Source organism: Pristiophorus japonicus, chromosome 8 (assembly GCF_044704955.1).
Source record: "Pristiophorus japonicus isolate sPriJap1 chromosome 8, sPriJap1.hap1, whole genome shotgun sequence".
NCBI lineage: Eukaryota > Metazoa > Chordata > Chondrichthyes > Pristiophoridae > Pristiophorus > Pristiophorus japonicus.
In genome coordinates this window covers 81,597,978-81,622,073 of record NC_091984.1, presented here as the reverse complement: position 1 = coordinate 81,622,073, position 24,096 = coordinate 81,597,978, and the positions used below count along the sequence as shown (strand labels likewise).

Here is a 24,096-nt window from a genome sequence, read left to right as displayed (position 1 = left end):
GAGGGAAACTGTTCTCATTAGCGGAAGGGTCAAGAACCAGAGGACATATATTTAAGGGGATTGGCAAAAAAGCCAAAGACAACGTAAGAAAAAACATTTTTATGCAGCGAGTGGTTAGGATCTGGAATGCACTGCCTGAAAGGGTGTTGGAGGCACACTCAATCTTAACCTTCAAAAGGGAGTTGGATAAGTATCTGAAGGAAAAAGAATTGCAGGGCTACATGGAAAGGGCGAGGAGTGGGACTAGCTGAGAGCCGGCACGGGCTCAATGGACCAAATGGCCTTTTTCCATGCTGTAACCATGATTCTATGATAATGCTATCAGGGCTTAAAGGGTTAAATTACAAGGTCAGGTTGATTCCTTTGCGTTTAGAAAGTTGCGGGATGATCTAATCGAAGTGTTTCAAATGATGAAATGATTCAATAAGGTAGATACAGAGGGGGTGATTTTCACCAAATATATGAGGCGCTAAAGAGCCTCCAAGGTGGCCAAAATGGGGTCTTAAGCTGCAACATCGGTATGGCTTGTGTTTAGCGCAATACACCATCTTGGTAAAGGGGTTGAAGCCAGCGCTAGGAATGGCCGCTCGGAGGTTCGTTAAACAACTGATTTCTAATTAAAATGTCTGCTAGCACTCATTAAGGAGGCTGCACAGCATTTTGGTGGCTAGCGCTTCAACTAACACCCTCTCCTAACAGCGACCAGCTGTTTGGGAGTAGACATGATGGTAATGTCGATTTCAAACGTTACTTAAAGGGATACTTACCATTTCATGTTCATGGCTGCTGAAGCTGTGAGCAGGACCTCTGAAACACATCGGGAGACTTTCTGGGACATTTTGTCAAGGCTTTAGCATAATTTATACCGGAAATTCTCTAAGGACATCACCTAAAAAGAGTATATGCTGGGCTACTCCACCTTATAGGAGTCACCAGGTGAAAGGGAGAGCTTGGTCATGGGCATCTTGCTAGGAGTCCTCCTGGTCTGGGCACGGAATGGAAGGAGGACATGAGACCAGGCAGAGCAGCACCTGCTGCTGCAGGAGAGGGACAGGAGGGCGAGTTGGACTTCTCCCTCCCTGCAGGTACAGGAGATCCCTCCTCCTCTGTACCTTCTCCACCAGAACCTCCAGTGCCACATCCACGAACCTGTGTGCTCTCTTCATCGGTCCAGGAGCCATCCTGCAACCTGCCGGTGTGTGTCAGCCAGCCCACTCTGCACCTTCAGTGAACATGGGTGAGTGAAGCCCACATATACTGCTGCACAAAAATTACATCTAATCAACACTTGAGTGCTATACCTGCAGCTTTCGGACTCAGTCCCTTTAGGCATGTTCAAATTATGGTAATCAGCAATTCGGACGAAAATTGTGTGCTAAATTCAGACTTTCAAACAGACGTGTCCTTTAGCATAGCATCCATTTAGTTCCTGTTTCCACCTTTTCACCAAAATAACCCCTGAGAAACTATTTCCTTTGGTGGGCCAATCCAGAACAAGAGGCCATAATCTTATAATTAGAGCTAGGCCATTCAGGAGTGAAACCAGGAAGCACGTTATCACACAAAGGATAGTGGAAGCCTGGAACCCCCAGCCCAAAAAGCCCAATTGGAATTTTCAAAACTGATATTGCTAGTTTATGTTAGGTATGGATATTAAGTGATATGGAGCAAAGGCTGGCAAATGGAGTTAAGATACAGATGAGCCATGATCTAATTGAATGGCAGAACCGGCTCAAGGGGTTGAATGGCTTACTCCTGTTCCTATGTTCCTAGAAATTATGTAGCAGTATGTCCAGGTTTGAGGGACATCTAAATATCTAAGTATTTTAAAATACTATATAAAAACAAGGCATTTGTTTTAGAAAGAAATAAACCATTTTAAACTAGTTAAAAGCAGTTTCCCGTCTCGGACTTAAATAGCTCCCACTTAACGACTGGCTTTTTACCTAACCAGGTGAGCAAACTTGGTGCTAATTGGCTGTTAACTAAACTATTGCCTTTTTTGTTAAGTATTGGCATTTATAGTACTGTATTTCCTAGTATGGTGAAAAGAGCCTAAGCATTAAAAGTACTTTGAAAACTAGGGGGGAGGAATTGGGGTCATTTGCGCCTCCCGTTAGTGCCCCTGCCTGACTTTGCGACCAGGCGCGGCGCCGCTAATGACTCCCGCTAAATTCGGCGGGAGTTTAGCAGTGGTGCTATGGTGTGGTGCCTGATCTCCTACGCCCGGAGATCATGACGTCATCGGCATGTGCATCGCCCCATTAGTGCCCCGGACCCTAAATTGGGTATTGCCCCCTGAAGCTCTGCCAGGCGATGGCAGCGACAGCTTCAGTGGACATGTACTGGGCAGGCAGCCACTACCAGGGCGAAATTTAAAGGGGAGGTGGACAGCTGCTGCTGATAAAAATCTCCCGTTTTTCCTTTCCACTCTGATGCTGCTTTGGTCGCGGTGTCGATGCCGTGATCGCTCAGCCTGGCACTCTGCTTGAATGCCGGGCTGATCGCATGGCAGCCCCACTTCCCGGTGGTCCAGGTAGGTGACTTGCCAATATGCAGAGTATGCAGCTTGGGCCCTTCCCTTTAATTCAGGGAAGAGTCCCCCGGGCATGACAGCGCTACGTGGCCCAGTGCATAGCACTGTTGAGCCGTGAGCCCCGCTCCCATCCCAGGAAGGAGTGGAGTGCTTGATTTAGCGCTCCACTTCCTTTCGGGAGCAGTAACCCCAATTTATCGCGAGAGGCGAGACTTCTGTGTCTGGCGCAAAGTCTCGCCCCTCATGAGTGGTACCACCCCCAAACAAATTTCTCGGCCGAGGCCGTCCTATTTAAAATTAGTTTAAAGTGTCAGTTATCCCAGTAAACTGTTGTTCGCCCGAGCATGCCTTCTTTCATGCATTGTCACTGAAAGCATGGCAAACTGTGACTGGGGTGCTTCTGAGGAAGATCTGATATCAGTTGGTCAGACATTCATATATGTCTTAGTGGTGCCATCAGGTCTGCTGTTCTGTATGCTCTAATCCTGCAAGGTGTGTTCATTCTGTCTGCAACTGCAGCTGTATGGTACTGTTCGGGAGGGGCATAGAACAGCTGTCTGACATTTCTCCATTGGTCGTCCTCCTCCTCCTCTTCCAAATACCTCAGATATGTGCGGGAGCAAAATAAAACAGCACAAAGACTCAAACCTAACAGCCAGAAACAAAAATGAAAAATGCTTATGAAATGATTGAGATACACATATTTTAATATTAATGTATCCTTTCCGTGACTTTCTGTATACATACCATAACCGAGCGTCTCAGACTGACATAATTATGTATGAACATCCTACATGCCAGAATATTGGGAAATGGCAAAAAGGTTATCCCCACCCCTAAATTAATATTTCAATGCAATTCTTTCCTGTTTCAGACAGGCACTTCCAAAGCCAACCGGAAATTACACATCTCATAAAGTGGGCGAAGATCTGACATTGCAGATTTCAGTCCATTTTTTTGATCGGGATTCCTTGATTTTCCTTGCAGATTGAGCCATGCCGGAAAATCTAGTCTAGTATGTAGTCAAATAACAAAATATAATATGGACACCAACAGTGTAATTGGAAATACACTCAACCATTTAAATCCCCAAAGACAGATAGATTAGCTTAAACCCAGAATTGTATTAATGGAATATGAAAAGTTGATCTGAGCTAAAGGAAAATGCATCTCATTAACAGTTCCTCCATTAGCCTAACAGACTTTTCAGAACTTGACTGTCTAGATTCTCAAACCAGTAAGTATCTCCTGGTTATGCCAAATTATATTCAGTATTATGTCCTCAATCGATGGTAGATCCTAACTAAAAGATACATTTAACTGTGAGATATATGAAGTTTTCTTCTTACCTAATGGGGATATATGTTTCCAAGTGATGGTGGGCTCTGGTTTTCCACTTGCTAGACAAAAAAGAGTGACATTGCTGAATTCATTCACGATAGAGCCAGTAGAGATGTCAAAAATTGTTGGAGGAACTAAAAAGACAAAAAGGAAAGACAGTTAGATAACATTTATTGGGTCATTATTGTATAAGATTTTTAACTGATACACATTAATGGGCATTGATACTAGCTGTTGACAACAGCTGAATTCTGATAAGCAGAGAACTAAGGAGCCAATAAATATTAGATTGTTATCAGGATTTCCACAGATGCGAGTATTGAATGACCTGCAGCAACCCATTTAATCACAACCTTCTGGAACTGAATTCCAAAATAGAAACAATGCAATTCATACATAACAAAGAAAGTAATGGAGGGGATTTTAACCCTACCCACTGATGGAAACTGAGCGGGTGGGCAGTCAAAATGCCCTGGGCTACTTACCTGCTGGGAATCCACCTAGTTGCAACTGGCTAAAGGGCTCATCCAGACAGCAGGATGCTAATTTACACATGCCAATCAGATGCCAATGATGTCATTGGGCCCTGACAGCAATTTTAACTTCAGCTCGAGTGGAAAAACCGCCGCGGCTGTGGTTAAGGCCTGGAGCAGGAGTGCTCTTCCTGGCACACAAGCAAAGCTTAAGCCTTTCCTGCCTGGACTCACCCCATCACTACCATGAGACCCTCTTCTTCTCACTTACCCGAGTGTTTCAGGGCAGGCCGTAGCTGGCTGCTTAAAATTTCGGGGGCGATTGCGCCCCAAACACAACCACCACCCGCCCCTGGGCGAAAAAGCAATTGCGGCCCATTAGCACCTCCCGGCGGCACTAAAGGGACACAAAAAAGGGTCAGAATCAGCCCCATTGTATTCAGTATCTCAATGGTTCTTGTTAAGCTTGAGTAAATAATTTAATCTTTGGCTAGTTTGCTTTGAGGAGCGAATTGAAAAATGGCAGTGTAGCTTAGACCTAGTTCCCATGTGGGAATTTCAGGACGTTCCATGTGTCCCGCAGGCTCATATTTGGAGGAAGTGCCTTCAGCTGTTCTAATTCATGCTGGCTTTCGGAGCTTGAGGGGCAGCTGGATTTACTGCAGGGCATACGGGTGGCTGAGCATGTCCTGGATTCGCAGGTTCCAGGAGGTGGTCACCCCACAGCCAGATAGAGTTCAGAATGGCAAGTGGATGGCCACATGGAAGGGTAGGAAGAGGCAGGCAGTGCAGGAATCCTCCGGGAGTGTGGCAGTCTCAAACCGATATTCAGCATTGAATACCGGTGAGGGTGACGACATCTCAAAGGAGTGAAGTCCCGAGCCTGGCACTGTGACTCAAAGGACTGCACAGGGGGCTCCAGCAAAGTGTAGGAATGCAGTAGTAATTGGGGATTCAATAGTCAGGGGGACAGACAGTTCTGCTACAGTCAACGTAAGACCTGTATGGTATGCTGCCTCACAGGTGCCAGTGTGAGGGACATCATGGAGAGGGTACAGAACATTCTACGGGGGGGGAGGGGAAGAGCCAGAAGTCGTGGCCCACGTCAGAACCAATGACATAGGGAGGGAGAGGGCTGAGGTCCTGCAGTCAGAGTTTAAAGAACTAGAGAGGAAGTTAAAAAGCAGGAACTCAAAGATCGTAATGTTTGGATTATTCCCAATGCCATGCGCTAGTGAGAATAGAAATAGGAAAATATGCCAGAATAATGTGTGGCGAGAGACATGGTGCGGGAGAGCTTCTGAGACCTGGGACATTGGGAACAGTTCTGTGGCTGGAGGGACCTGTTCAAGACGGATGGGTTGCACTTGACCAGAACAAGGACCAATATCCTTGCGGGCAGATTAACTAGTCCTGCAGGGTGGGTTTAAACAAATTCGCCAAGGGGTTGGGCACCAGGATGTAGTATTATAATGTAGAAACAAGGTGTGCAGAGAGGTAGTTACACTTGGAAATAATACAAAATTAGGTGGAATCATAGAAAATACAAAGAGGTCTAAGTTAGGCTTTGAATGCATGTGTGTAAATGCACAAAGTGTACTTAATAAGGTTGGTGAGCTGCAGACACAAATAGCCATGTGGGAATATGATGTAGTGGCGATAAAAAGGGCAGGATTGGATGTTTAATATTCCTGGGTACAAGGTATTCAGGAAGGATAGGGGAGGAAAAAAAGGAGGAGGGGTAGCAGTTTTGATTAAGGAAAATATTACAATGCTAGAAAGAGAAAATGTCCTTGAGGGATCAAAGACAGAATCTATTTGGTTGGAGTTGAGAAACAATAAAGGAGCTATTCCGCTGTTTGGTGTATTTTATACTGCACCAAATAGTGGGAAGGAGATAGACAACAACAACAATTTTTATTTATATAGCGCCTTTAACATAGTAAAACGTCCCAAGGTGCTTTACAGCAGTGTTATAAGACATATACGTCTATGATTCTATGATTTTATGAAAACAAATAAATTTGACACTGCCACATTAGAAGAAATTTCAGCAGATGACCAAAAGCTTGGTCAAAGAGGAAGGTTCTAAGGAGTGTCTTAAAGGAGGAAAGAGAGATAGAGGTGGAGAGGTTTAGGGAGGGAGTTCCAGAGCTTAGTGTCCAGGCAGTTGAAGGCACGGCCACTGATGGTTGAGCAGTTATAATCAGGGATGCTCAAGAGGGCAGAATTTGAGGAGCGCAGACATTTTGTGGGGTTGTGAGGCTGAAAGAGATTACAGAGATAGGGAGGGGAGAGGCCATGGAGGGACTTGTAAACAAGGATGAGCGTTTTGAAATCGAGGTGTTGCTTAACCAGGAGCCAATGTAGGTCAGCGAGCACAGGGTGATCGGGACTTGGTGCGAGTTAGGACATGGGCTGCTGAGTTTTGGATGATCTCAAGTTTACGTAGGGTAGAATGTGGGAGGCCAGCCAGGAATATTTGAAGTAGTCTCTAGAGGTAACAAAGGCTTGGATGAGGGTTTCATCAGCAGGGGTGGAGGTGGGCAATGTTACGGAGGTAGAAATAGATGGTTTTAGTTATGCCGCGGATATGTGGTCGGAAACTAATTTCAGTGTCAAATATGACGCCTAAGTGGCGAACAGTCTGGTTCAGCCTCAGATAGATGCTAGGGAGAGGGATGGAGTCAGTAGCTCGGGAACGCAGATATTTAGGCACCAAAGATAATGGCTTCCCAATATATTTAACTGGAGAAAATTTATGCTCATCCAATACTGGATGTCAGATAAGCAGTCTGACAATTTAGAGACCATGAAGGAGTTGAGCGAAGTGGTGGAGAGGTATAGCTGGGTATCATCTGCGTACATGTGGAAACTGACTCTGTGTTTTTAGATGATATCGCCAAGGAGCAGCATATAGATGAGAAATAGAAGGGGGCCAAGGAAAGATCCTTGGGGGACACCAGAGATAACGATGCGGGAGTGGGAAGAGAAGCCATTGCAGGAGATTTTCTAGCTATGATTAGATAGATAAGAATGGAACCAGGCGAGTGCAGTCCCACCCAGTTGGACGATGGTGGAGAGGTGTTGGAGGAGGATGGAGTGGTCAACTGTGTCAAAGGCTGCAGACAGGTCCAGGAGGATGAGGAGGGATAGTTTACCTTAGTCACAGTCATAAAGGATGTCATTTGTGACTTTGATGAGAGCCGTTTCAGTACTGTGGCAGGGGCAGAAACCAGATTGAAGGGCTTCAAACATGGAGATCCGCGAAAGATGGGCACGAATTTTGGAGGCAACAACATGTTCAAGGACTTTGGAGAGGAAAGGGAGGTTGGAGATGGGGCGGTAAGCTAGCAAGTACAGTGTAGTCAAGGGTTGTTTTTTTGAGGAGAGGGGTGATGACCGCAGATCTGAAGGAGAGGGGGACAGTACCTGAGGGGAGAGAACCGTTAACAATGTCGGCTAACATGGGAACCAGAAAAAGAAGTTGGGTGGTCAGCAGTTTAATGGAAATAGGGTCAAGGGAGCAGGAACTGGGTCTCATGGACAAGATGAGCATGGAGAGGTCAAGAGAGGAGATCAGAGAGAAAGTAGAGAAAGATGCTAGTTTAGAACTAGGGCAGGGGGGAACCTCAGAGGAACTTTGCCCACGTGGGCTAGGGGAAGGAAGTGAACTGGAAGAGGCAGATGATCAGATGGTCTCAATCTTTGAGACAAAGATGTCTATGAGCTCCTCACACTTGTTGTTGGAGGTGAGTGTGGTGGAGACAGGGGAAAAGGGTTTAAGAAGATGGTTAGCAGTAGAGAATAGTAGCCTGGGGTTATCTTTGCACTCCAGAATTATTCTGGAGCAGTAAGCAGTTTTTGTAGACAAGAGTAGGACCCGTTAATGCTTTATGTGGTCCAGCTAGATCAGGCGGTGAATAGCTAAACCAGTCGTCCGCCACATCCGTTCAAGTCTGCGCCCCTTGGACTTGAGGGAGCAAAGATGAGGGCTGTACCAGGGGGAATGGCCAGGATGAGAGAGAGTAATGATTTACAAAGAAATTACTGAGAGATGTAAGAACAATAGAATAGTGATAATGGGAGACTTTAACTACCCCAACATTGAATTGGGCAGTGATTGTGTTAAGGGGAGAGAAGGGGAGGAATTTCTGAAGTATGTTCAGGAGAATTTTCTTCATCAGTCTGTTTCCAGCCCAACGAGGAAGGAGGCATTGCTGGATCTAGTCCTGGTGAATGAAGTGGGTCAAGTGGAGGATGTCACAATTGGAGAGCATTTCTGGAATTGTGATCACCGTATCGTAATGTTTAGATTAGTTATGGAGAAGGAGAAGGAGCAATCTCGAGTAAAAAATACTAAACTGGAAGAGAGCTAATTTCAGCGAATTGAGGAGGGATCTGGCCTCGGTAAATTGGAGTCAAAGACTGGCAGGCAGAAATGTAATGGAGCAATGGGCGGCCTTTAAAGAGGAGATGGTTTGGGTATATCTAGGTCCATTCCTACAAGGGGGAAAGGGGAGGCAACCAAAGCCAGCGCTCCCTGGATGACGGAGGATTTGGAGAGTAGGATGAAGCAGAAAAAGGGGATGTTTGACAGATGTCAGCTTGATAATACAAGGGAGAGTCAGGCTGAATATAAAAAGTACAGAGGGGAAGTGAAAAAGGAGATAAGAGGGGCAAAGAGACAGTACGACAATAGATTGGTAGCTAACATAAAAGGGAATCCAAAGGTCTTCTGTGGGCATATTAACAGTAAAAGGGTTGTCAGAAGAGGGGTGGGGCTAATTAGGGACCAAAATGGAGAACTATTGGTGGAGGCAGAAGGTATGGCTGAGGTACTAAATGAGTACTTTGCATCGGTGTTTACCAAGGGTGAGGACTTTGCCAAAGCTATGGTAAACAAGAAGGATGATGGGATACTGGATGAGATAAAAATAGATAAAGCGGAGCTATTGCAAAGGTTGGTGGTAATTAAACTGGATAATCCACCCAGTCCAGATGGGATGCATTCTCGGTTACTGAGGGATGTAAGGGTAGAAATTGTGGAGTTGCTGGCCACAATCTTCCAATCCTCCTTCGATACAGTGATGGTGCCAAAGGACTAGAGGATTGGAAATGTTACACCCTTGTTCAAAAAAGGGGAGAAGGATTAAACTGGCAATTATTCGTCACTCGGGTTAATGATGGTGGTGGGGAAGCTTTCAGAAACAATAATCTGGAAGACAATTAGCAGCCATCTGGAGAAGCATGGACTAACAATGGAGAGCCACAAAGATTTGTTATGGGCAAATCATGTGTGACTAACTTGATTGAGCTTTTAGATGAGGTAACAGACAGGGTGGACGAGGGCTGTGCAGTTGATGTTGTGTATATGGACTTTCAAAAGGCGTTTGATAAAGTACCACATTCTAGGCTTGTTAGCAAAATTGAAGCCCATGGGATAAATGGGCAGTAGCAGCATGGATGCAAAATTGGCTAAGGGATAGAAAACAGAGAGTTATACCTGTTTTAAGATTGGAGGGAGATCTACAGTGGGGTTTCCCAAAATTCAGTACTATGACCACTGCTGTTTTGGATGTACATTAATGACTTGGACTTGGGGATACAGGGCACAATTTCGAAAGTTGCAGATGACACGGAATTTGAAAGCGTTGTAAAGAGTGAGGAAGTTAGTAATAGACTTCAAGAAGACATAGACAGGCTGGTAGAATGGGCAGACACATGGCAGATGAAATTCAACGCAGAGAAGTGTGAGATGATACATTTTAGTAGAAAGAATGAGGAGAGACCATACACACTAAAATGGTACAATTTTAAAGGGGATGCAAGAACAGAGAGACCTGTGTTGCTAGTGCACAAATCTTTGTAGGTGGCAGGACAGGTTAACACAGCAGTTAATAAAGCATATGGGATCCTGGGCTTCATAAATTGAGGGATAAAGTACAAAAGCCAGGAAGTTACGCTAAACCTATATAAATCATTAGTTCGGCCCCAGCTGGAGTATTGTGTCCAATTCTGGGCACCACACGGGAACATGAAGACGTTGGAGAGGCAACAAAAGAGATTTATTGGAATGGTTCCAGTTATGTGGATAAACTGGAGAAGCTGGGGTTGTTCTTCTTGGAGCAGAGAAGGCTAAGAGGAGATTAGATAGAGGTGTTTAAAATCATGAAAGATTTAGATAAAGTAAGAGATACTGTTTCCACTGGCTGATGGGTTGATAACTGGAGGGCACAGATTTAAGGTGATTGGCAAAAGAAACAGAGGTGACAAAAGGAAAATCTTTTTTTACGCAACAAGTGGCTAGGATTTTGAATGCACTGCCTGATAGGGTTGTGGATACAGATTCAATAGTAACCTTCAAAAGTGAATTGAATAAATACTTGAACGAGAAAAAAATTGCAGGGATATGGGGAAAGAGTGGGTGAGAGGGACTAACTGGTTTGCACTTTGATAGAGCCAGCACACTTGATGGATCGAATGGTCACGTTCTGTGCTATACCATTCTATGATTCTGCACTAATACGATGATACGAAAATGTTCCTGTTAGTTAAATTTGCTGGCCTAGAACTTAGAAGGCTCCCTGTGGCAGAACAGGCAGACCTAAGGCACACCCAACATGTCATGCCAGGTCTCATTATATAGGATATACTTGCCTTAAGAGGCGGTGCAACGAAGGTTCACTAGATTGATTCCTGGGATGAGAGGGTTGTTGTCTTATGAAATGAGATTGAGTAGTTTGGGTCTATACTCTCTGGACTTTAGAAGAATGAGAGGTGATCTCATTGAAACATATAAGATTCTGAGGGGGATTGACAAGGTAGATGCTGAGATGTTGTTTCCCCTGGCTGGAGAGTTGAGAACTAGGGGGGCATAGTCTCAGGATAAGGGGTAGGCCATTTAAGACTGAGATGAGGAGGAATTTCTTCACTCAGAGGGTCGTGAATCTTTGGAGTTCTCTACCGCAAAGGGCTGTGGATGCTGAGGCTCTGAGTATATTCAAGGCTGAGATAAATAGATTTTTGGACTCTAGGGAATTAAGGGTTCTGGAGATCAGGCAGGAAAGTGGAGTTGAGGTCGAATATCAGCCATGATCTTATTGAATGGTGGAGCAGGCTCGAGGGGTCGTATGGCCTACTCTGTTCCTAATTCTTATGTTCTTAAGCCGTCACATATAAAAAAGTGCAAAGTAATAGTAGGGAAAGAAAATATACCTTTAATGGTAGATTTTAAATGGATTAGAAGAGCAGAGGAAACTTAACGTGCAGATACACTGATTATTAAAGATCGCAATGCAAGTAGATAAGGGCATAGCAAGAAAATGGAATTCTTGATATTGTATTTAGAGGCATAGAATAAAAAAGGAAGGAGGTAATGTTAAATTTCTACAAGACTTTAGGTTGCAGTTGGAAGTATTGTGTTCAGTCTTGGGCATCCAGGATATAAAAGCAATTTAACAAGTTCCAGGAATGAGAGATTGCAAATATGAACAGAGACTTGAGCACTTATATCACCAGAGCTGAGAAGGTTAAAGGGGTGACCTAATAGAGGTCTTCAAGATTATAAATGGGTTTTTATAAAGTAAAAAGTAATAGATTGTTTCCGCTGGCTAGTGAGATAGTAACGAGAGGGCACATTTAAGATAAGCACAAAAATTGAAGGGGAAGTTGTAAAAAAATTCTTTATTTTGAGGGAGCTTAGACTGTGGCATTCTCTGTCACAAACCATTGTTGAAGCAGAGCCTTTCAATCCTTTGAAAAAGGAATTAGATAGCTGCTTGAAAAAGAGGAATATTAAAGTTATAAGGTGAGCTGGAGAGTGGAATTAAACTCGGCAGTTCATACTGAAACAAATACTAGCACACACCTGCTTCACTCACCCCATTTGCTGCAAGCTGCAGCCCAGAAATATTCACTTCAAAGTATAATGTAGATTTAAAGTTAGAGCAGAGACAATCAATTGAAACACACAGCACGAGTAATATGAAGCAATTGAAGGTGGAAGTAAACAGGAAGAAGTTGTCCAGAGTGCACAGCTCCAGACAGGCAAAAATAACCAGCATGTATAGCCCTCATTTAAATTGAATCATTATTTAAATTATGTTCCTTCTTGACTCTTCTTACTTGAGACGAGGCTCCACCAATACAGCCCACATAACCTGGGATACAGGCTCCTCAAGTAGGCTTCTCAAAACTCAGATCTTTAGTCAAGCCTTCCAGCCCATTTTCAATCTCTCTCACACAGTGTGGTTTGGTGCTGATTCCCAATCGCCATCTGTGAAGCACTTTGAGATGTTTTCTTTGTTAAAGGTGCTAAATAAGTTCAGGTTGTAAGATAAGCTTTCAGGTTTTTTGTTTTCACTTTCTAAAAATCCACCAATTAATCTAGTTATTCATGTGGCGCAATATAATTGGATAGTGAGTTCCTCAGCTGTTTGCCCGAGAGGACAGCATTCAGCTCAGGCTTTTTCATTTTTCTCCTTCTAAAACGTAGTTAGTTAGGCTAGCCATTCGTTTCTATCAAACTATGAGTGAGGGCGCAGACACTTCAGATTTGACTACTCACTCATTCTAGTATTCGACATGGCCAGGCTGCAGCACTCAATTTTCTTTTCTTTTTCTGTAACATAATTTCTACTGTATGGCTGTCCATCAATTGTCAGAAATAGGAGCTTGTTTAAAATATTGTCCTTTTTGCAACGTCTGCCAGTTATAGATAGCCACCTCGCAGGCTGTGGTTCTCAATGGCTGCCACACGGCTGCATTTATCACTGGAATGATTTCTGAAAAAACTCTCTCTGCAGTTCTTGATTACTTTTGAAAATTATTTTGTTTCAGGATTTTTGCAACTGTCAAAATAAAGTCAACACCATGCAAACCAGAACAAGACAGGAAAAACATAGTTTGGAAAATGGTATGCGAGATATTAATGTATAAATGCTTAACATGTGTACGTACATAACCTTGCTTTATCTGCTATTTTAACAGTTGTTAATCCATTTAAAATAGGCTAATTCAGGACATACCAATAGTTCATAAATCCAATTTAAAAACTCATGTATTAGCAATATTAACATAAATTATGAAATATGATCAAAAGACACAAAATTGTTCTTAAATAATCACACTTCACAGGGCAAGGTTCACAGATTAACCCTTGAGCTGTTGCACTTTGATGACAAAACCGTACATCGAGTGTTCAACACCCTCTCCATGATTAAAATGAATGGATGGTGTGCGTACGTGGATTTTGCTTTTGAATTCCGGTATCTACTCGTTTCCGGTATCTACTCGTTTTGCACAAAGAAATGCATTTGGAGTGCAAATTCATAAAATCTACAGCCAGACTCAATGCTGTGTGTACTACCAACAAGCCTTGGGTACAGACGGAGGACAAGATAACACACCTTAAAGAAGCTGCCAAGCTATGTCTATATGGGGATTTTAATCGTCAATGTTTTTCAGTTAGTTTCCTGCCCGCCTGCGGTAGTATGAGGCTGTCGGGGCCTGATGACTTTGTTGGACCCTGATTAACATATGTGAATTAGGACACCGCTGGCTTTGTGCAGGCTGTTTAACCGCCTGTCCAGGATTGTCACTTAAAATTGGAAATGGCAGAATCCAGGCAGCTTTCTGGGGGGTAGCTATTCAAACACTTATCGACCCACCTACCCAGTTTTCGCCAGGTGTGTAGGATTCAATCCTCCCTTACATAACAATTCCATTTCTCGGGTACAAATGCATGCCACAGTATCTTTCTAGGCAACATGTTGCACATTTACCATTGATGCATGCAAAGCCCTCACACAATCTTGGCTCTTTCATTGCTGACCATACATACCCATCGGGGTATGATCCTATGGGTATGAAATAGCAGGACAGATAGATAAGCTGGTAAAGAAGGCATACGAGATACTTGAAATCCTTATCACACTCAAGAGCTTATCACTTCAAAATGCTTCACGCATAAAAGCACAGCAACACAACCTAGCTGCATGATTAAAATGTCACTGAACGATACCCAAGCTGGACTTCAGCTTCTGTGCCTGTCTGTCACTGTGCACACGCTCCTTCAGTGCTCCTGGCCCAGCAGTCTGCGCGGCCCTTGGCCTGTGAGCACCATCGGAGCAGGCCGGAGAGCGGAAGGAGCAGCGTGGCAGCATACCACTCCAGGGAGCAGCATGTGCTGGAGCAGGAGAGCAATGGCAGCGAAGAGGGCGACTGGATTGGACGTCACCAAGATCCAGGTCACTGATTGGAGCATGGCCAGGTACTGTAGGAGCGGCGAGGTCGGGGCGAAGGAGCAGCGAGAGTTTGTAGAGGTATGTGATCAGGGCCAAGGAGAAGGGTGAGTTTGGGGCCCAGAAGAGGCGAGGACCCAGGGTCAGCACGGGCCAGCCCACACTGCGATATGTGTACGCACTAGGTCCGTACATCATGGGCCGCCCCGACCTGAGTGAGAACATCACCGCAGGTCGGGGCTATAAATAGAGCTGGAGCACCGGTCCCTGGAACATCGTGGCGGAGGTGCGGCGAATGAGGGTACGGAGCCCAGAAGAGCTGAGGGTCCAGGGACAGCACTGACCTGCCCACACTGCGATATGTATGCACACTAGGTCCATGCAGCAGAGCAGGTCTCCAGTCATCCTGGTTAATCCTTGCCACTGACTAAACGCCTAGCTCTGTCAAGCCCGTGTGGTGGCTGATGTGCAACGGTCACCACACATTAAAAAAATTCACGCACCAGCATCTTCCAACCCCTCAACTGGAGTTCAGGACTGGAACATCAGGTCCTTCATTGAAACATCTGTAAACTCTCATGGAAGCAAGTCATCCTCATTCGAGGGAAAGCCTATGATGATGATATCGTCCGTACAGCAGAGCTGGTCTCCAGTCATCTTGGATAACCCTTGCCAGTGAACCAAGACCTAACTCTGTCAAGCCCGTCTGGTGGCTGGTGTGCAACGGTCATCACACGTTAAAAAAATCCATGCACAGGCATCTTCCACCCTTCAACATTTAGTTCGTTACCTGGAATATTAGGTCCTTCATTGAAACACCTGTGAACTTTTTGGAGTGAAAGCAAGTCATCCTCGACTCGAGGGATTGCCGATGGTGATGGATGCTCCTTGAATTTACAACAGGTCAAGAATATTTCTGTGCTTGCATGACAGGATGTTACCTCATACAAACAAACAGATCTAAACCGGAGGAATGCTCACAAATTACAAGCCCTAAACTTCATTGGAGATCATGCTTGACAATCAGGCCTATAAGAACATTGAGTTGGTTAAGAGAACGTGAAGCTGAAAACCTCACCAATCCATGAACTTGTATCTTTAGTTTTATTGCTTTGCCTCTTTCTCATTCACATCCATGCAGTCATGCAGACAACCACATAACCAGCATTAACAATTCGGGGTCGAAATTCGTTACCGCCATTTTTGAGGCAGAATCACTGCCTGAGTGCTGATTTTATCGGCAGGTGTTAGGTGCGGGCTCCAACTGCCAAATTCAGTTTTTACAGCCAAAAATGAGAGAGCAGCACTAAAAAAAGAGGCGTTGCACACTCATCCTCGGGCAGGAGCTCATGAGGCCGACTGAAATTCATATCGGGAGGCTGCCAACATGCTAGCTGGAAAACAGGAAGAAAAGGGAAGAAAGAAAAAACCCTCAAACTTCTCCGACCCATACACAAACTTCCTCACTGTTAGAACTAATGAAAAAATGAAGAAATAAAGAAAGGGAAAAACTTACCTTGCTCTCTGGCTGATTCTGCCCGAGTTCCGCTGTTTAACCACCACTCTTTTCGGGCAGTACGGCCGCTTAACATTACGGCAGCTGTACAAACTAAATATCGTGATAGAGGTGCCAAGGAGGCGTTTCCCGCATATGACGTCATGATTTCCAAGGGGTTAGCCGGTGGGACGTAACGTTTTAGCGCCCTTAAAAAATGACCACCGAATTTCGCGCCCGGCGTGAACAGCATCCAGCGCCACACCCAACCACCGAACTCCCAGTTAACACCTAAAACTGGCATTATCAGCGGTATTAACAACCGAATTTCGACCCCTTAGTGTCTTGTAATGCAAGCTCGACTGGAAGGTATCTTCTGGAGACAACTTTGTAAAATGAATCACTTTTCTGTCACCGTAGGTCTGTTAGAAGAGTCAGAAAGGCAACACCTTGTAGCATCACGTGTCCTTCTCATCAACTTTTACAAGCAGCAGCACAGTTACACACATCTGGAGGATACAATTAGGGAACTTGAAGGAGTATCATAGGGCATTGATGACCAAGGTGGAGGAGAAGCAGGAAATCTATTGGTTGCTATCATGGATGCCCTGAACTTTGGGAAATGCAGCAATGCCATTGTCATTGCCAAGTCATGCTCCTGTTGCTAATCAGTAAGAAAGTTGTAGGATGCAGGAAGATATCAATGAACTAGTCAGGTGGGACTAGTGGCAAATGGAATTCAATCTGGAGAAGTGTGAGGTAATGCATTTGGGGAGGGCTAACAAGGCAAGGGAATACACAATAAATGATAGGATACTAAGAAGTGTAGAGGAACAGAGGGACCTTGGAGTACATGTCAACAGATCCCTGAAGGTAGCAGGACAGGTAGATAAGGTGGTTAAGAAAGCATATGGGATACTTGCCTTTATTAGTCGAGGCATAGATTATAAGAGCAGGGAGGTCATGCTTGAACTGTATTAAACACTAGTTAGGCCACAGCTAGAGTATTGCTTGCAGTTCTGGTCACCACATTACAGGAAAGATGTGATTGCACTAGAGAGGGTACAGAGGAGATTTACAAGGATGTTACCTGGACTGGAGAATTTTAGCTATGAGGAAAGATTGGATAGGCTGGGGTTGTTTTCTTTGGAACAGAGGAGGCTGAGGGGAGATTTGATTGAGGTGTATAAAATTATGAGGGGCCTAGATGCATTGGATAGGAAGGACCTATTTCCCTTAGTCGAGGGGTCAACAACCAGGGGGCATAGATTTAAAGTAATTGGGGGGAGGTTTAGAGGGGATTTGAGGGGAATGTTTTTTACCCAGAGGGTTGTGGGGTTCTGAAACTCATTTCCTGAAAGGGTGGTAGAGGCAGAAACCCTTACCACATTTAAAAAGTACTTGGATATGCACTTGAAGCGCTATAACCTATAAGACTACAGACCAAGAGCTGGAAAGTTGGATTAGGCTGGATAGCTCTTTGTCTGCCAGCACAGATACAATGGGCCAAAATGGCCTCCTTCTGCGCTGTACATTTCTATGATTCTCTGAAATAGATAAAATAGCTGATTATACTGATTGATGCATCAACCAGTTTCATACATCTGGAGGCAGCACATTGGTTGATTATGCAGATGATGCTACGCCGACATTGTTCCAGGTAAATCCATCTGTGCCTGAATATGCAGTGTGCAATGCCGAGCAAGCTCAGACCTCCTCGGTGCAATCGCTACTGCTTGGTATCTCTCTGTTCTATCTTTTTTTCCTCAAGAAAAAAATAAAACAGGCGGGTTCTCATAGGGAAACTCACTGTCCCAATTGTGAAAATACATCCATGCTAGATGCCATGCCATGCTAATGCCATGTCATAACTGAGTGGCCAAAATTGGCTTGCAAAAATAGCCACTATAAAAAGAATTATAAGGGATCATTTTCGGATTTTGGACTCCTGCATGATTCGTAGCTGGCAGCATGAGACTGTAAAATTTCCCCCTAATGCATCCTTCAAAAATACTAATTATACATGCTATCTGTCTTTGAATCACTTCTGTAGCTAGCACAGTATCTAATAATCCTCGACACTACTTTCATGTGGTTGAATTGACGAAACATCTCACATCGGCTGCAAATTTCTGGGAAATTGTATGGATATCGAAATGTATTCACAAATAATTAAAGACTCACCTGAACAAGGTAGGAGCTTCCTGCATTCATCAATTCCATCAAATTCCCTACCAGAAACACAGATGAGGTGTATTATGGGCAGAGATTTGGCATTACCGCTATCTGCAGTTAGTTAAACCCTGATTACGCTCATTTATGGGGTGGAAGTGATTAAAAAGTCTACCCAGCAGCAGCATTAACTCCTTTATTTAAACAATCCAGTACCTTTGCCAAGCTCCAAAGTTGTATAAAAAGATTATACAGGGTGTACAGAATTTCTTAGGAATTGAAACTGGACAGATCCTAGAATTGGTCACAGCGGGGTTATATTGCCAAAACAGTTGAGTTCAAATTGCCAAAGTTTATGTTGAAGCTGTACAGTGCATTGGTGAGATGCATCTGGACTATTGATACAGTTCTGGTCATTATGATATAAGAGGCCATCCAGGTCCTAGAGGCAGTGCAAATGATAGCAACAAGGAAGATCTCCAGTGTCAGGAAGAAAATGCTATGTGGAACAACATACTAAGTTGGGACTCTTCAATCTAATGGATGTCTCAGAGGGAACCATGTAAGGTAACTAATGGGATAGAGAATGTAAACTTGAAACAACACTTTGAGATAAACTAGGGCAGCCAAATAAAATTTTCTTTGCTCCACGATTGGCAGATGTGCCTTCAGCTATCAAGGCCCTAAGCTTTGGAATTCCCTCCCTAAACCTCTCCATGCCTCTACTTCTCTTTTCTCCTTTAAGACATCCTTTAAAGCCTACCTCTCTGTCTTAATACCTCCTTATATGACTCGATCTCATATTTTGTTTGATAACGCTCCTGTGAAGAGTCTTGAGACGTTTTACTATGTTAAAGATGCTATATAAATGCAAGTTGTTGTTGGCACATTTTCAGTTTAGTGGAGGACCAATTTAGGATAGATGTCAGGAAGTATTTTGTCAGACACAGGATAATCAAGATCTGGAATGGGTGCTGGGAAATATAAAAAATAAAACACACAGGCACCTGCACTTCCTGTGTGAAGCAATTTTGGTTTAGCTTTTTCTACTGCATGTTGGAAGTTGAGCCAATAGTGTAAGAATTTGGCGAAAACACTTTTTAGACTTTTTGGACATTGCTACTATATTCACTGTACAGCAGAAGAGCAGGCTAGGGCAGGTCCAAACATGTTTAACTTGAATACACATCAGCTGGGTGGGGATGAGAATGGCTGAAAGTAGGAACATCATGATTGATGGGAACCCATCAGTGAGACATTAAGTAAAGTGTCTGGGCTTTCAGGCCATCGAAAGACAAAGGAACATTGAGGTACAGTTCAGTTGACAAAGGAACAGGCATAGACTTGAGTTTGCTTTTCAGTTGGACAGTCTCGGAGGAAAGGACAGTTGGATTTTTGGCGTGAAGACGACGCATTTTTGCAAGTATAAGAGAGGCAGATTTGGCTGCCATCTCTCTCTCTCTCTCCCCTCTTCTACGCTTGCTTGCAACGCACAAGGACTAAGCACTCCGTCTGGGATGGAGAGAAGAAACACCAGAGAGCCTTGCTACTTTAACTGGGAAGCTGACCTTGAGACTGGACTTTAAGACCCAGAAGCTACGCCTCATTAGGAGAAGCAGCGAGTAAGCCAGAGAGGTAATTGGTGAGCATTTATCCCAGTCCACACATCTTTAAGACCACTGTATAATGTGAAAGGGTGTCGTGTGTCCCAACCAAGCTTTAGGGGTTTAGTGGGAGGTTTTTGAAAGGATCATAAGCGTACGCACATTCTGTTGGATAGATTTCAGGAGTGCAATTTTGAATCCGAGCAGGGGTGTTTTAGACATGGGTACTTGCGTTAGGGACCTGTTTAGACAGGCCAGACTGTGTGTTGTACTGTGTTTGTATTACACGAACAGTGTGTGTTTTTACTGGGTGCAGGTGTGTTTTAACTTGAATAAAAGCATTGTGACGGGAAAGACCGAAAAGATCTGTCTATGACTGTATGTTACTGTTCACGACTATAATTCTGGTGTCTAGAACTATTGTAAGAGGGGTGATTCGAAATCATCAGGGGCAAAACCACTTACAATAGACAGCAAAAGTGCAGCGTGAAGAGAGAGGATGGCTCCCTTCTTGGACAGTTAAAAAAGGAGGGAGAGAGAAAACAGGGAATTATAGACCGGTCAGCCTGACCTCAGTAGTGGGTAAAATGATGGAATCAATTATTAAGGATGTCATAGCAGTGCATTTGGAAAATGGTGACATGATAGGTCCAAGTCAGCATGGATTTGTGAAAGGGAAATCATGCTTGACAAACCTTCTGGAATTTTTTGAGGATGTTTCCAGTAAAGTGGACAAGGGAGAACAAGTTGATGTGGTATATTTGGACTTTCAGAAGGCTTTCGACAAGGTCCCACACAAGAGATTAATGTGCAAAGTTAAAGCACATGGGATTGGGGGTAGTGTGCTGATGTGGATTGAGAACTGGTTGTCAGACAGGAAGCAAAGAGTAGGAGTAAATGGATACTTTTCAGAATGGCAGGCAGTGACTAGTGGGGTGCCGCAAGGTTCTGTGCTGGGGCCTCAGCTGTTTACATTGTACATTAATGATTTAGACGAGGGGATTAAATGTAGTATCTCCAAATTTGCGGATGACACTAAGTTGGGTGGCAGTGTGAGCTGCGAGGAGGATGCTATAAGGCTGCAGAGTGACTTGGATAGGTTAGGTGAGTGGGCAAATGCATGGCAGATGAAGTATAATGTGAATAAATGTGAGGTTATCCACTTTGGTGGTAAAAACAGAGAGACAGACTATTATCTGAATGGTGACAGATTAGGAAAAGGGGAGATGCAACGAGACCTGGGTGTCATGGTACATCAGTCATTGAAGGTTGGCATGCAGGTACAGCAGGCGGTTAAGAAAGCAAATGGCATGTTGGCCTTCATAGCGAGGGGATTTGAGTACAGGGGCAGGGAGGTGTTGCTACAGTTGTACAGGGCCTTGGTGAGGCCACACTTGGAGTATTGTGTACAGTTTTGGTCTCCTAACTTGAGGAAGGACATTCTTGCTATTGAGGGAGTGCAGCGAAGATTCACCAGATTGATTCCCGGGATGGTGGGACTGACCTATCAAGAAAGACTGGATCAACTGGGCTTGTATTCACTGGAGTTCAGAAGAATGAGAGGGGACCTCATAGAAACGTTTAAAATTCTGACGGGTTTAGACAGGTTAGATGCAGGAAGAATGTTCCCAATGTTGGGGAAGTCCAGAACCAGGGGTCACAGTCTAAGGATAAGGGGTAAGCCATTTAGGACCGAGATGAGGAGAAACTTCTTCACCCAGAGAGTGGTGAACCTGTGGAATTCTCTACCACAGAAAGTAGTTGAGGCCAATTCAATAAATATATTCAAAAGGGAGTTAGATGAAGTCCTTATTACTCGGGGGATCAAGGGGTATGGCGAGAAAGCAGGAAGGGGGTACTGAAGTTGCATGTTCAGCCATGAACTCAATGAATGGCGGTGCAGGCTAGAAGGGCTGAATGGCCTACTCCTGCACCTATTTTCTGTGTTTCTATGTTTCTAAGCCACATTAAACCGAGCACATGATGATGAAGAAGTGTTTCCATGGGTTTTAGCTAAGAATTAAAATGATTAAGAAAGAGCACAGACTTTGGCCGGAATTTTCTTTACCTGGGCGGGTTGGATGCGGGCGTGGCGAGTTAGGACCCTATTGTAATTTTTATTGTGCTCCTTAGAACAACTTTCCCTCAATGGCACCTGTGCGTGACCCGGCCCTACGAAATGGTGCAGGTCTGATGATGTCATCGATGACTCATTTCAAACCAGGATATTTAAACGAGTATTTGAAGGTTCATCTAGGAGTGTGCAGGCTGTACATTGTAGATTTTGGGTCTTGCTCAGCCTTGCACACATGATGGCAAAAAGGAAGAGAGCTGCACTCAGGTTCTCAGATGTCTCCCTGCATATGCTTGTGGAGGGAATGAGAGCATGCAGGGAGGCCCTCTTCCCTTCTGATGGGCGCAAGTGACCACCCCAGCAGACCAAAAGAGCCATGCTGGAGATAGCAGAGGAGGTCAACAGCAGGGATGTGGTGAGGAGGACCTGGTTCAGTGCCAGAAGCACTTCAATGATCTCATGTGATCAGGGAAGGTGATTGCAAAGCCACACTCATCTTCATCATGCTGTGCCTGAAATCACATCCCCATCACTTTGCCTTCCCAAGCTTACTCCTGCATATCCTTACTCACACCAACACACCTTGCATGTCCACCCATCATTCTCGATCTACATCCCCATCTGACTTACAACACTCTCACTCACCCTCATCCTAATGCGCTCATACCAACTAACACCACACAAGGAGGTCATTTGGCATTTGCACCACACTCCCCCATAGTCACCCACTACAGATGTAACTCATCCATTCTTTACACTCATTCTATCACTCTCACTCACACTTCTCTTTTTTCTCCCCTTGCAGGAGAAGAGTACCTACAATAAGAGGGAGAGGGAGAGAACAGGAGGTGGCCCTCCATCATTCGCCACGTTGACAGCAGCAGAGGAGGTCGCCCTGGAGGTCTCGGGCGTTGTGGAGCAGCTGGCGCTGTGAGTCGGAGAGAGGGGGACATCTCAGCAACCTGGTGATAGAATTACATCTCATACAGCCACATGGTATACAGTAGTCACTCATATTGGGGACTGATGTCAGCAGCCACTGAATGGTCATCAAATGCATAATGGTATCGTTACCCATTCTTGATATTACATTTCTAAATCATCTCTTCACTCTCCTACAGGTCTATCAAGAGCCCCCCATTTCCCCCCCCCCCACCCCATTGTCCAGCAGGAAGAGGAAGACGACTCCTCAGAGGAGCTTCCAGCCTCTGAGGGTGCACCGGCACCAGACATAAGTGCACCTAGCACTAGCGCAGATTCGCACACCTCGGTGGGACCTATGCAAGACCTCGTGTCTCAAAAGTCACAAGTGAGCAAGAGCAGATGTTGGAGACGGGGCAGCAGTGGAGACTCCTTGTCCACAGGACTCTCCAGCTCTGTTCAGCTGCATACAGACACTCAACCTCGGGGGCCCTCGAGAAAGAGGGTGATCCTGGAGATGCAGGAAGAACTGCTGGAGCCTCTGACAGGTCTTTTGGCCGCGACGTCTACAAATGTGCAGAGAATGGAGGAGTCCATCTCCAACATGAGCATCGCCGTGTCGCAGGCAATGGCGACTCTAGGATCTTCCATTGATAGGATGGTCACCTGCATGGAGCAGCTAATGTGCCACTCACAGGTGCACATGGTCTCTATGGAGCATAGATGGCAGAGGCTCTCTAGGAGAGATGTCAATGTAGACTTTTGTTCTCTTGCTCCCAATGCTTTGCAGCAAGGTGCTCTCCAGCTCCTTGCTAGCAGGAAAGTGCGGGTGGCCCATGAGAGGGATGATAGTGAAAGGTAACATGGAAATGTGGGCTCTTTTCAAAGCGCTTATACTTCTTCCCCATTGCTTCCCCCTCAGTCAGTGCCTAGGTGCCTCCTGGGATCACGATGGCTGAGTCTGTCCCTGCACAGTCGCAGGAGAAATACACTTTGGCGTGGCCATCAGAGGCTCGAAAACCTAGAGGATGTCTGCCAAAAGGCGCAGCGGGGAAGTGAGCAAGCTGCCTCTACCTCTGCTGAAACCACAGGGGGTGCACCTTGTAGAAGGCCGCGTAAGAAAAAGATGACACCGAAGTAGATGCACAAGAGTAAGCACATGGTTGTTTAAAGAACTGTTTCTATTAAGATTTACAAAAATGTGTTCATGGGATGTGGGCATCGCTGGCAAGGCTA

The 24,096-nt window shown here is 44.8% G+C and overlaps 1 protein-coding gene across 1 annotated transcript in view; it reads right to left on the bottom strand.

The window, feature by feature from the left end:
* LOC139269134 (neuronal growth regulator 1-like) overlaps positions 1–24,096 on the bottom strand; it is a 353,215-nt gene that overhangs the window by 270,821 nt on the left and 58,298 nt on the right. Inside the window, exon 3 of the mRNA XM_070888236.1 lies at positions 3,886–4,011. Coding sequence (XP_070744337.1) covers positions 3,886–4,011 — 126 coding nt within the window. The remainder of the gene's footprint in view (positions 1–3,885; positions 4,012–24,096) is intronic.